This window comes from Apteryx mantelli, chromosome 2 (genome assembly GCF_036417845.1).
Source record: "Apteryx mantelli isolate bAptMan1 chromosome 2, bAptMan1.hap1, whole genome shotgun sequence".
Taxonomy (NCBI): domain Eukaryota; kingdom Metazoa; phylum Chordata; class Aves; order Apterygiformes; family Apterygidae; genus Apteryx; species Apteryx mantelli.
Genome location: NC_089979.1, coordinates 122710800 through 122725106, shown reverse-complemented (window position 1 = coordinate 122725106; position 14307 = coordinate 122710800). Strand labels below are relative to the sequence as shown.

The 14307-nt window shown below is 37.1% G+C and overlaps 1 protein-coding gene across 3 annotated transcripts in view; it reads left to right on the top strand.

The window, feature by feature from the left end:
* The window catches only part of ANO10 (anoctamin 10), a 134599-nt gene that overhangs the window by 92350 nt on the left and 27942 nt on the right, over window positions 1-14307 (top strand). Inside the window, exon 13 of one of the 3 annotated variants that reach the window (XM_067291441.1) lies at window positions 9194-9289. The exons of the other annotated variants lie outside the window; for them this stretch is intronic. Within the exon in view, the coding sequence (XP_067147542.1) occupies window positions 9194-9208 (15 nt within the window). The 3' untranslated portion in view covers window positions 9209-9289. Of the gene's footprint in view, window positions 1-9193; window positions 9290-14307 lie in introns of those variants that run through there. 3 annotated transcript variants of the gene reach the window in all.

Below are 14307 nucleotides of genomic sequence, written 5' to 3'. Positions count from 1 at the left end.
CATCCTTGTGCCCTAGCTTCCTTTCTCAAGGTGGTGGCCAGTATCTTCTGGAAGGAATGCCTTTTCTTTCTGATAAGTGAAAATCTTTCTGTACTCTGTCTGAAGAAGCGTGTCCGTCTGTTGGATGTTATGGTACTTGCTCCACCAGAAAGAGATTTCGGGTAGATCCATGCTCATGAGCAAAGAGCACAGTCAGCTGGTTTACAGTCAGTGTATATTTTTCTCAACTGCCAGTAATAAAAAGGATCAAGCTCATTAAACAGCTGCCATGTGGCTTGAAAATATGCCTCCTTTATCCTCCCTGGTGTGTTTCTTTCCAGAATGGGACAAAGCAATCTAGTCATTCAGCCTGGCGCAAGTGGAGAATGACCTTTTGTTCTTTAGTACAGCATCTCCCATGGTGGTCATACCATCTGCATTACAACTGCTTGATGGTGGCACTGTATTCTGAATATCCATGAACAATTACTTAAGTCACTTCAGAATGAGGTCTGGGTATTTGAAAGTCAGTAGTGCACCACCTTAAGGATTTCCAGCAGAATGCCAAGTATTCCAGAACAATAGTTGAGGTGATACTCGCTAGGTTTTCTCCAACAGTATCATCCGTTTCCTGAAAGTGAGTCTGATGCCTCTCAGTTCTCTCTCCAGGAAGTGCAAGAACTGGAGAATTCTGTGGCTGATCTCTGCATCATCCTTGCTGACCAAATGCTTCTTCAAAACATGCTAGTGCGTTGATTAGCTTCTTTTTGAAAGGGATGTTGAGTACATGACAGACAGAAGCTGGTGTCTGTTTGCCTAGGTGCAAGCATTTGGAGTGTTTCCACTCTCTCCCTGCTCATACAGGTATTCTGGCATTTAAAAGCTGCTATTCTCTCTAATAACCTTATGCTTCAAGTAATTTCAGTACTTTTAACATTGCAATTCTCTGCACTGCACCACCTCTAATAATTGTAAAGCTTCTTGGTTGTTGACAGCAATGGTTGCACCTAGCCATTTCCCTGGGAATAGTACCCACTAGCACTAACCACATTCTTTCCAGAGGAAATACCCTACGTTTGAGTGTGCTGACCCCTCTTGACCACTCTCCTGTTAGAGTGCTTAGCTTCTTTGAGAACAACTTAGTGTAGCACTGGACTAAACAGAGAAGTACTGCTAATTTACTGTTTTCTAACTTGGGCAAAATGCATTTATGCTTGCTCCTTGCACCTTTTCAAGCTGTTCTTGTTGCAGAGGTTTCCACTTACTAACACGTCTCAGAATGTGACTGTGGGTGTGATGGACCAACATAGCTGCTTGGACTGGCGATAAACCTTAGAAATATCCCTTCTCTTTTTTGGGAAGGGAGAGAACAGGATCTTTTTTACCACTTTACTTTGGGGGATGCTGGTCTTTAGTGCTTAAAATCCTGTTTATTCATCTTGCAAAATGGAAACTAAAAACAGTTTTTGTGAAGCTAAAACTCAATGGATAACTGCTTCATTCAGTATTGTAATTACCAAAAGTAGAGAAGTTGAAGAAGGACTAACTGTAACTTCAGCAGTGCCCTCAAAACACTGCTGATACTAAAAGCAGCAGCTTGTTCTGTGCTTGCTGGCAAGGCTGAGCAAACACAAACCTGCAGTCAGTATGGAGGAGAGGCAAGTAGCTGAAATGAAAAGAATTCATTCAACCTGTCAAAGATTTGCAAGGCAACCTGTCAGAAAGAGTGTTGAAACTTGAGCCAAAATGTTGAATTTAGGTTATACTAGAATGAAATTAAACACTTGCGTTATGATTTGTCAAAAGTTTTACTTAAAATTAATATTGTTTCTCAAAAAATTATTTTTTAATGAAATCTCATTTTTCCAGCAAAAACACATGGCTAAATTTTTGATAGGCTTTAGTGGTTTGTGTAATCAATACATAACTCACAGATGATGTTAAAATAGAATGATTACTAATCATTATGTTTGTTGTGTTTTTTAAGAGTCCAGACCTGTTAATTCAACTTTGCAAAAGCAATTTTTCCCTACTGAGTAGCCAGAATGCCTCTAGGCATGTTTTAATATAACACTTGCATGTGTTTGGTAGCAGCAGAGATTTAATGCAAGTAAGATTAATTAGATTTTCATAACATAGTAAGCTTTCAAAAATAGAAATGCAGCCTCTCATAGGAGGATATACTGTGTTCAAACATAGTTTTGCCAATATATGTTAATCATCAGTGTCTTGATACTAGACCTTTCTTGAGAGTATGTTTTTGAAACTTACTTTCAATGTAAAAATGCTGGAAGACCCAAAATAAATGATGATCCCTTAACAAAATAGAATCAAAAGCCCAAAATTAATTTAGAGAGAAAATTTTTGTGTCCCCATTTTGCAGCTTCAACTAAAAGTGAGATGATATCAAGTCTGTCTGGTTTGGAGATAAATTTAACCTTGTTGAGAGCTAACAGCATAAATAAAAACCTTTAAATAAAAATGAGTACTATGTGATAGTAACTGAAACTGTGGCATACTCTTAATAGAAAAAAAAACCAAACACCAGATTTGCAGAAAGTACAATTTTCTTTTCCAAACAACTCATTCCTTCTCTGTGACAATTGCCAAGGGTGAATTTGCCCATTAAGTTAGGTTTCCATAACAGCTAAATCACTGTGAAAAAATAACCTGTTTTATCTTTCTCAGATCCTGATCTAGAGCCTGGTGGTGGAATTAGGACAATTCAGTCTTTTCTTTTTGCTTAGCATCTCAGATCATGACAAGATATCATCTCAGCAAGGAAACCTGGAGTAAGGGGACAGGATAAAACTACATTAAAATTGTTCATACTGTAGGAATGCTGAAGTCACATCAGGCTTTCATGGGTTCAGAACCCAGAAGGGATCCTAATTGTATGTGAACTGGCTTGAACACAAGGGAAGAGGCTATTCCACTTCCCATACAAATGAGAGTAAAGTGCAGAAGGGGGTTGATTTCAAGGAAGTCTGATAACCAACTTTCAAAAGGACTTTTATGTGCCTGTAGTTACAGATGTTTAAATAATGGTTGCACCTGTTACTGAGAAGGTGAATGAGCAGAGTGAGAGACAAAATGAGATCTCTTATCTTGCTGAAATTCCTTCAAAAGAAAAAAATCTCAAAAGAATACACTTAACAAAATTTCATTTTTGAATCATGGTAAGCCTAAATAGAACTTGAGGTGTTAAAAGAAATAGCATTTGTTGCAAGCAACTAGGGACTTGTACATGCCTATCACATTTTAAGTATCCTTTTCTTTATGTCACATTAAAAGATACCAATGAGAACAACAAACCTTTAAAGGAAATGCTAGTTTAACTGAAATACTAAACTAGACACTGGAAAGCTCGCTCTAGGAGCTAGAAGTCAGTAAATAGGATATGTCTTACTTCTCAGAGATTATAGTCAAATTTTAGATGTTTAAATACTACCTGATCCCCGCCCCCCCAGTCAGCTCTTAGGGCTTTTTTAATTGCTTCCCTGACATCCTTCCTATAAGGAGAATTGTTTTTGAGAATAACTGGAGATCAAAAAGCAGGAAGCCAGAAAATTCCTGAAAAAGAGACAAAAATTTAAAAAATGTGTGGCTGTCCATGCGATACTAGTGATGACACTTGCACTGTTGCTAAATCTTTGCATGTGTTTTGCAGCCTGATCATGGTGATTCTAAGAAAAAGTGTCAAATATGATACATGTTGCCTATGTAGTCACTGGGATTTTTATCATTTTAAACTTGGAAAATCTCTGTGCCTATTGAATACTCATACTTTCTGTCGTATAAGTAGTAGCACATCAGTGAGATGGGTAATATGCATGTCAAGTGGACACGTCTGTGCTATATATCAATAGATCTCTTTTTCTCTGAAATGAAATGCAATTGCTTGGCTGAATAACATAGAAAACTATGCTATTTTTATTTTTATGGGTAAATTTGATGTTTAAACTGCACAATGATCATGCATACTTTAATATGTATTATATAGGACTTAAGTAGCACATGCTCTTCATATGGTAGAGTAGCGCTTATGTAAATGTTTTTCAAAATTCTACCACGGAGTACTTTGTAAAGGTTGCTTTGTGGACCATTGCTTTCTGCACTCTCTAGTATCTAATTCTGTACCTTCCCTGCAGCATCTAATGAGCTGATATAATTGAAAATGTATTGAGAGGGAAATTTTCATAGGACAAGAAAAAAATTAACACTTGTTATGTTCGTTTTGTATTATGTTCCCTATTTTTAAGTCTGTGTTGTTGACCTGGACATCTACATTAAAGAGGTATTGAGTTTAAATGGTAGGCCACAGCTTTTTTTTTATAATCACAGATAAGTACTAATAAACAAGGCATAAACAGTGTTGAGTACATGCATACAGAACGTCTTCCTATAATTCACAGCAGTAGCGAAATTCCTCAGCCCAGTCAAGGACTGTGTTGCATAGGAAAGGAGGAGACCTGCTCTTCAGGCATTTAGATCTGTCCTCCTCTTCTGAATTTAGTCCCGCCACCATCTTTCCTGATATTTTCCACTGCAACTATGGCTTGAGATTCAATCTGCTAAGGCATCTTTGATTGCAGAGAATGGGCCCTTGGCCATCACAGGCTGGACCCTGTCCTGTATGACTTGGGTCCCTGTAACACCTAAGCAGTGACAATTTATGCAGTTAGCTCTCTGACTGCTTCTCTGCGTTACTGATGTCTATTAAGATGACAAAAATCTGTGAAGCCTGTTAGGGTTAGCAGTGAATTATCTTAAAGTATTAACTCTCCTCTCCCCAGTAATCAATCTTGTTGAGGATGGGTGGGATCATTGTTCTTTCTCCTCCACAGCTGGGCAGAAGAAGACTGCGTTGCAGGAGGTTTGAGGTTTCGAAAGCTTCTGGCTTTTAAGGTGCCTCATTGGAGACACCTGCCTGACAGGTGGTGCAAATGATTGATTCTTGGCTGGCTTACTGTCCCTGAGAAGCCACTTGGTTCCCATAGCTGAGCAACATATGGTAGCATTTGGGTTTTTGTTTGGAATTTTTGTGGCACTCATCATTTTCTGGAACAAATTACCTACTTTTTTACTTCATGTACACTGTGTCATGTTATGTGCAAGTTATTTGGCAGCTCAGTTTCATGCACTTGCTTTGTTTTTGCTCCCTCTTGAAATTTGTGATAATTCACAAATTTGAATGTAGTAAAATTTGTGCAGAAGAAAACCTTCCAAGTGAGCAGATGGATGTGAAGCAGCTTGGTGCAATGAAGGTGTTTTTATTTGTTTTAACTCCAGTGGATTAGAAGGCTTCTGCAAACTCTACATATGTTCATCTGTGTCAGTTAACAAGTAATTATGTCTGACATAAATATCTCCATTGTATCAGAACACAGACTGCCCATTTGTCCATAGATGATTAATAAATAGCTGTTCTGTGTCAACACCCAATTTTTAAGACTTGCTATATCCATAATGAAAAGAACTTTGCTATGATGTCTTATATCATTTTGTCCTGTGCCAATATCCAGACTGATATCTAGACTAAGTTTGAACACAACCTTCAAGAGTTTTAGATTAGATAGAATCATAGACTCACATAGGTTGGAAGGGACCTCCAGTAATTATCTAGTCCAACATCCTCCTGTTGAGCTAGTTGGTGTAGCTAAAGCTCCTTGTGGGATATGAATTCATTATTTGCTTTCTAGGGCACATTGAATTGTATATGAGACATTTCTGTCTGAATACATGTATGTGTAAAAACAAAAAGACCCACCTCTGTCACTAGTAGAGAAGTGGGAGCTCTAACCCCAAATTGAATGTGTGTGTGGCATGATACCACCAAAATTTGGACTATATATTTCACAGATACTGTAAATGAGGAAAGCAACACTTTCACTCATTATTTGACTGCCCTGGAGATATGAGTTCAGTGACGGGCATTACTTGACTGAAATGAAAATGATAGTTGATGAGGGCCTGCAGAAACTTCTGTCCCTTGACAGAATGCAAAAGGATGTCTGATTCCTAAGGAGTGAGCAGATGAAGCCTCAGTGTGTGAAGGGGGAGGGAGATCCAGTCCCCTTTTCTCTACATTTCAGATCAGGCAGCAGGATCATGTCCCTGTGTTGAGTCACACAGCCAGAAGCAGACATGGAGCATCAGCCAGAAAGAAGCTTTTACCTTCTTTTTCTTTCCATTTCTCATGTATTTGCCATTAAAGCAACCTGCCAGCTTCCTTAGCAGAGGACTGGTAGCACCTGTATTCCCAAAGGAACTTCTTTTGTTCCTTTTAATTTGGTACAAAGGATTAGGGAGTCAGAAAGGAGCTGTGATGCCACACCAAGAATGCAGGAGATGACGTGAAGGAGAAGGGAGGATTGGGACCTCTGCAGAGATTAAGTTCTGTTAGTTTTTCTGGTTAGTGCGCATTTAATATGTGTGTATGGGAACAAATCTCTGTCTGCTGTAGGTACACTTATGAGAATTTTGTCCCTGATATCAGCAATTCTTTTTTAATGCTTATGCAAATGATTCTCTTGAGCTACCTGATGGTCTGAACCAGAAGTTTGTGACCTTTCCTGCCATAATATAGGAGAGGTTATTTAATGACATAAGGCTTACAAGACTCTATATAGCTCGTCAAGGATAGAGTTGAGAGGTGCCTTGTCATGTATATATATATTTACTTATGCATGGGAAATACAGTGGGAGACTTCTTAACCTTCTTGATAAAAGCATAATGTAGCACAGTGGCTGAAATTGGAAGTTAGATACATTCAGTCTGAAACAGACACAATTTTGTATCTGTGAAAAATCTGAATATTGGACCTGATTAGAAATGGAATGTACCAGGAATGGCTGTACTGTGGCAAAACAAAGGTCTGTCTTTCCTGGTATCCTGTATCTATCTACCAGCAGCCCCAAAGAGATGCCTAGGGAAGAATAGAAAAACATGCAGGTATTGTGCTTCCTGTTAATATGCCCCCACTTTCAAATCATTTTCAGCTTGGATTTTGTAATCCAAGTGCAGTTTCTTTGTGTTTAGTAATTCTCGGTGTTTTTTTCTTCCATGACCTTGTCCTGTCTCCCTTTGAACCAGTTTTAGCTTTAGGATCCACAACGTCCTTTGGCAAGAATTTCTACAACTCAATTTTTCTTTCTGTGAAGGACATGGGTTCATTATTATTTGCAGTCTTTTTAATATATTCTAATCAGATTTGGTGGAAAAGTTTTTTAGGTTTTACCTATGAGAGGAAGTATTTGGCTGAATTGTCATGGAGATCCTTTTGACTTCCAGAATCTGTGGATTTGGATTTTTATAATTTTATTTTGTGGGCTATGGGGAAAACATGGCTGCCTGATTTGCTTTTAGCTTGTTAATGATGCTTGAAGATTTGCTTTAAGTCAGTTAACACAATCTCATGCTTCAAGGGTTGAAGATTCAACCATTGGGTTTCAGGTTTTTAGCTAATCACCTTTTTTCCTCTTTGTGTCTAGATGCCCAGATAATGTGAAATGGTGCAGATTCGTCCTTTTTGGAGGCCGGGTTAACATCTAGCTTACATGATGAAAGCCAGACTGATTACCAGATTTGGGAAAAGTCAAATTAGCAAGCTTCTTGAGACTTTCTGGTTTTCTGTTACTGGATGGCACAGGAATATTAGGCCTTTAGCATACTTTGGTCTTTCCTGTTCTTTTCTTGTGGAACATTATTTAATCCACTAAGAACTGAAAAATCTGAGAACTTTAGGTTTGATAGGGGAGTGGAACTGGAATGTCTCATGAGATGTAATATGCAAGAGCTGAGGATGGTTAATCTGTTGGCCTGTTCCATCTTTAAAGTATGCAGATCTGTTATAGCATAGCATAGCAAGTAGCATTGTTTATTTTCTTAAAAAAAAAAGAAAAAAAAAAGGCAGTTTTAGCACTTGGGACCAGTGTACTTAAAAATGCACCTTCCAAACTTTAGTAACTTTGTATCAGAAAAAATTTAGCATTGATGCGCAATAGGTTTATATTACTTAATGTATTTAATTATTTTCATCTGTGACTCTTATGTAAGAATATATTGTATCTAAAATTTAAATTTAATTTTAAATAGAAATTTAAATTTAAAATGATTATTCCCTTATTAATTACCATTCAGAAATGTTAAGTGATTGAATCTTTCTTCTTGTTGGATTTTTTGAGCTTGCGGGGGCACTTTAGTTATGGAGTTCTGGCCAGCACCTCCATAATGCATAGGCATATTTCTGCAGCCCATGCTTTCTACATAATAACTCTGGGCTACACATTTCCTTTGTAACTGTTCTATGTGTTCATTTTCTTAAAGGCAACTTTATAGTCACAACAGGCAGTTTTTGAAAGGTTCAGCTGATTATAAGAAGCCACTTTTCCCTGGAGTAGATATATTTAAAAGTTCCTGTCTGCCAGTGTGCTGTGTACATAATGTTTTCCAACAAATACTAATCATACTGGCTAGCTTTGAGAGTAAAACTGTTGCACCAAGATAAACATTTGAGACTCTGCTATAATGCCCAAAGCCTCTTAGCTTTTTAGGTCAGATTATCTATCTTATATCCTCTGTCCATGTTTCCAGGCATGTTACAGCTAAATGCTACTTTTTTAATTCAAATTCTATGTTGTGGTTTTGAGGTTAAAGAGATGGTATTTCACAATTAAAGCCCCAGCTTCAATCATAAGAATAAGATAGTGGTTCTACTTTCATATACTTGACATTTAAGAAAAACATTAGTTGTGTTATACTTAAAATGACAGTATTATATATGCTTTTTGTATTCTGTCAATATGTTAATGAAATAATGCTCATTATGAAGGACATGAAGGAGATTCTTTTACAACAGCATGCTAGGAGTTAATGTTTTTGTTTATCAGAATGTGTGATTTCAGATTGTTTACTGTTTTACTTTCCTGAAAAAGTATATTTTACAGATTCTGTTGTTTGCAAGTTATAAATAATTATAAGGAAGTGTGGCTGAAGAAATAAAGCTTTATGACTGTATAACTACTCTAGAAAAGACAAATAGAGCTAATATTCTTTAGAGTAAAGTACCTTGTCTTTTGCATTGGTATTGGCTAAGAAAAATAACTGAATTGGTAAGAAATGTTTTCTCACAAGGTATTTTCAAAAGTAGTGGCTTAGTTGTTAAATAGATTAGTATCATACAAGAAATTTCCTTTCCCTTCCTCCTCAAAGAATGCTCTTGGATAATGTGGGCCATCCATTCAACTGAAGATTGGATTATTGAGGAGTGAGGAGAAGAAACATTTGCAAAAAGTGGGGGGTCTCCCACTGTGAAACAGTGACTGTATTGTAAGCAATGTGATTTTCTAAAGTTGTGTTTACTTGCGGGGGATATATGTGAGACCATGTGAAAACCAGAAATCTCATCTGCTTCTGCTGTTAGGAAATGTGATTCCATTATTGTACGTTATCTAGGGAGCTGGGTGGGTTTTTTTGTTTGTTTGTTTTAATATCTCCGTAAAAGCCGGATAGTGAGAGAGCTGGAAAGGAAGAGCTGTCGGATAGCCAAATATCCTGGAGATCATTTGGCTGTCATAGTATATGAAAGTTATGTAACATGTATAAGCACATTACATAAGTGTTCTCCAATGCTACCGTTCACTGGATATTCTCCCAAAACTAACTACAGCAAAGAAACCAGAGGGCACAACTAGAAAATATGTATCTAAATTATATCTACAGTAGTAGCAGCAATTTTGAATGAAATTACTTATGAATATATTCTAAAAGTAATAGGAGGATTTGTATAAAGAAAAAGTCAAATGCCCTAAGAAATTAATTGAAATTTATTTTGACTAAGTGAACATGAGTTTAAAAGAGCAGATCATATACTAAAACTTACATGCAGTAGAATAGTTTTCAGCACTGGGGAGTTTTAGGCCCACTAGGAGGGACCTGTTGTTTATGTACAGTCTGATTTAAGCATTTCTTCCCTTTTCATTTAGAAAAGAGAGAATTGTGGCTCAGGTTCTGTTAGCTTTTTGATATTGCTAGTAAAACCTTCTGAAAGTTCCCCTGCAAAGAGAAGCGCTGATATGTCTCTAGGAAAAAAGGAGGGGAGGGTGAATCTGCTGAGGCCTTTTTAATCCAGCACAATTTAAGAGCAAGACCAAAAGGTGTTTGATGATAACAAACCTTTTCCACCTTTTAAGGCATCATGTAATGGTAGCAGTAAAAGCATGACTTTCATGCTTTGGTCAGATAACTGCAGTGCCTCCCTGACAGTGTGCCACATTTCACTTATACTCTGGGTTAAATGGTTGCAATTATTGTATTTAGGAACTATGTAACAGATAACAGGTGATAGTTCTACCAGATGTTCTCTTCTCCTTAAATTACTGGTAAGATTCAGTTCAGGTTTGCAAAGGAATACTCTTTTTCATCCCTCGTCTCCTCTCAAAGACCTGTTCTACCCAGAAATGGGGGAGGTAGTTCAGAATACTTTCCTTCTCAGGGCATAGGGTCTTCGCAAAGAGCTTGTTTTCACCCAAATCTTCTGCAACACAAAACTGCATGTATAGAAGCATTCCCCCTCTCTCCAGGGGTTCCAGAGGCCAAACGCTGGTAAAGTACACTACAGATGTTCACTATCCAAACAAATCGGGAATAATATTGGTTCTGCTCTGTCCAGAAGCACGTTGCTTTGGATTTGGGGTATTCATCACCACATTAAGCTGGAACCTCTGTACCTATCAGGCATTTAACTAAACTAAATCCCTCTTTTATTATTAGAGAGATAGCTTGGACGTTGTATCCTGCTGGTCTTGAAAATCCTGACAAGCGGAATATATCTATGGCTCCATTACCATGATGCAGATTGTGCTAGAAGTCAGCTAATTTGTCAGTCCAGCCTGTAGCCATATTACCTGCTCTGCCCAATACTGCCTCACAAAACTGTAGTCAGGATCTGCATTCATATCCAGCATTGTTGTATCTGGCATGTCCTAGCTGGATTAATACAGTTCGTTGCCGCAGAGTGAGGCAGTTCAGCTATAGTTCAGAACTTTCTTGTCCATGAAAATGCAAAGCAACAACATTTTATGCAGACTGACTTACCAAGTAAAACAAAGGAAATTTAGTCAATTGGCAGCGTAAAGTTAATCACTAACCCTCTACTGTTTTGACCTTTTGCTGCTCCTAATCAGAGCTTTCCATTAACTCAAAAAAGAAACATTTGGCAGAAGTGTCTGCAGTCCATTTTCTTCCTTCAGTGCCGTAAGATACATTTGCTCACTTCACAATTGCTAGGATCTCATTTACCAGTTCATGAGCCACTTTTTGCATTGTCAGTCTAGCGCAAACTGAGCTTTGTGTATTTTCCTTGAGGCATGATCTGTTCTTATTTCATGTGTCTAGGAAGATTGTCCCATAAAACCATACCACTTCTATATAAATGGAACAATTCACACACACCTCCAGTCCACATGGTAACTGATTGCTAGTCACTGGGAGTGAGATCTTTGTGGACAGTTATTTAAAGAGGAGTATTTACTTACGTGCTATAGTAAGTAATGGGTTGTTTTTCCAGATCTATATTCATCTTATGATGCGCCGTAATTCTTTGTCTCTACAGAGTTTTTTATATTTTACTGATTCCTTATTGATAAAGGGAAGCTGGTTGTTCCCAGTCTCCATTTGGGACTTCAAAATAACCAGACCACAACGATCATAGGTATCAAGGGTATCAACAGCAGTGTCCATGACAACAGTATAACTTGAAGAAACAGTTAAAGTAAAATAGCAGTGCTTTAGCATTTAGTTTGTAGGTGAACAAGAGGAAGAGGAGCTAGCTTGATGTTCTGGTTCTGTACATCAGTCTGCAGCCAGACTGTTTCCTTTATCTGACAAAAAGAGTCACTATAAACTGATTATGTTTCATAGAGATCATTTGGTTTGGAAATTGTCTTCTCCCCTTCCTGTCCTGTTCCCTCAAGTGTTGTACTTGCTTTTTTTTTTTTTTTTTTAATTCTGTCCATTGTGCTTTTTTCTAAAGGGTTTTCTGTCCTTGCTCATTTTGGTGTGTAGACTCTTGTAATCTTTCCAGTTTTGAATTTCTTTGTTTTACTTATCTTAATGTTTATGACCTCCTTGGGAGAGACACTGTTAGGCTATATGCAGGCAGTTTCATGAAGCTGATTTAATAAATGTACTATTTGCCTTGTTGCAGTTCACCCTGAACTCTAATCAGCTGTCAGGCATTTTAAACCCCTGTGTAGTGAGTATTTTGAAAACATCCATTTATTTGCCACTGTGACTGTTCTACAGTTCTAAACACAGTGACAGTGGAATTAATCCAGGAAAAGAAGTGATTGGAAAAAAAGTCATTTAAGTACTCGTGCCAGCCTTGCTCCACTAGGCAGTTCATTTACATTGATTTTATCAGGACACAAACAAAGAGATAAAGAAGAACAGAATCTATTCTGTATTGTACTGTTCCCTCATCACAATATTCAGTATTTGAACAAAATCTCACGACCTTTCAACTGGATTAAATTGTATTTAATTTACCCTCATTATATGCACATTTGGTTATAGCATTCAAAATACTCAGCTCTTGAGGCCTTCATTTCAAAGAGAACAGAATGTGCTGGTTTGGGAAGAAAACCTAATGCAAACAATACTGAATGCTGAAACCTGAAAATGAAAGTTGAGGAGGATAGAGGAGTGACAGCAAAGGTAGTTGCACATATCACACTCACAGGATGTGCTTTCCTTTGATTTTTAATTTCTCACTGATATCAAAAATCAAGCAATTTCAGTGTCTTCACAGTAGAAAAATAAATGAGCAACTCCTGTCTGTATATGCCGAAATGTAAGTTGACTATGAAATCTCTCTTCTTGCTATTTGAAGTACATCTTTATTTTTCTAACACACTGACCCCCGTGCATGTACACATGTCCTTATATGCCTGCATGTGAATATGGATCTGTATATAATTTTATGTCCTTTATTATTGTTATGTCTTTGGTAATACTTAATCAGCTTGTCAGTGACAATTTTGGTAGTAACTGTGATACTGAGTGATTCTGCAGCTGTTTTATTAAACTTTTATTTATTATTTCAGAGGTTTTTTTAAGCTTTTTCTTTTCTTTGGGTATATATGCAAACTGTGGCCCTAATGTTGTGATTACTTATGTGCAAATCTATGTGAGCTGTTTGGCCTCTTGTAAAATATCATTCACTTTTATGTGTCTCTGAAACTGGGATTTGAGATAGTAGTTCTGCAGTTTGATTAGAAAGGGTAGGCTGGCCATGAGAAATTTTTAGATTTATTAAGCCCTGGAGTATTAGGGAAAAATCTGTTTTAATTTCACTTTTGAGTTTGGAAATAGAGAATGCAGATTTAAGCAGACTAAGGCAGTGATTCTTTCACAGCTGAGTGGAAACATGGTTTCTGAACCTGGCTTGTTGAATGAGTGTGACGTGATTGTGCTTTGGCTACTCATTGAAAAAAAAAAAAAAAAAAAAAAAAAAACCCACTGCAGTAATATCATGACTCCATAAACAATGTGATATAATATAATGTTACTTCCCAAAGATGGCTCAATAAAAATAAGAAAAGCACTCTTGCGCAAATACAACTTAAGATCATTATTAAGTCAAATATTGTATATATACCACATACTGCATATGCCAGCATGCACACTCTAAGCAGTACTGTAGTATGAGCTTGAAATTCTTATTGCTTTGAGAAAGATGCATGCTGCTGGATAAAGTTCTTGTGCTTTTATATACACAAGATATTAGCTGTTTTGGTTATTGGACAAAGGACAATGTTTCCGTATTGGCTACAGGCAATCCTGATGCCTAGTGCATCCATATGTACAGATACTTACCAAACATCTTAAACTGTTGAAGTCAGTGGACTGGTGTACAAGTGCAGGCTGCCCTGTGCATCCAAGTAAGATGAAATGTTTTAACAACACAAAACTGGTATAACTAACTGGAAGTACTTGTATAACAAGTAGTGTCTACTCGTATCTCTCTTAAAGTTTTATTTAAACAATGTGACTTGACTGAAATGGATGACTGGAATGTCTTTTTAAATGGTGATTTTTTAAAAGTCCTTTATATAAACATATGCATAAACTCTTACGCGTTAAAAATAGAGCATAGTGGATTTTGTTTGTTATGTTATTTTGGTTTTGCTTTTTTGTAAATATCTTATATCAGTTTAAAGAACACTAAGGCCAAATTTATTTGTACTTACTTTTTTATTTATTTACACCTACAATCTCTCTATTTTTGCTTTCAGGTGTGTTTCCTCTATTACCATAATTACCCT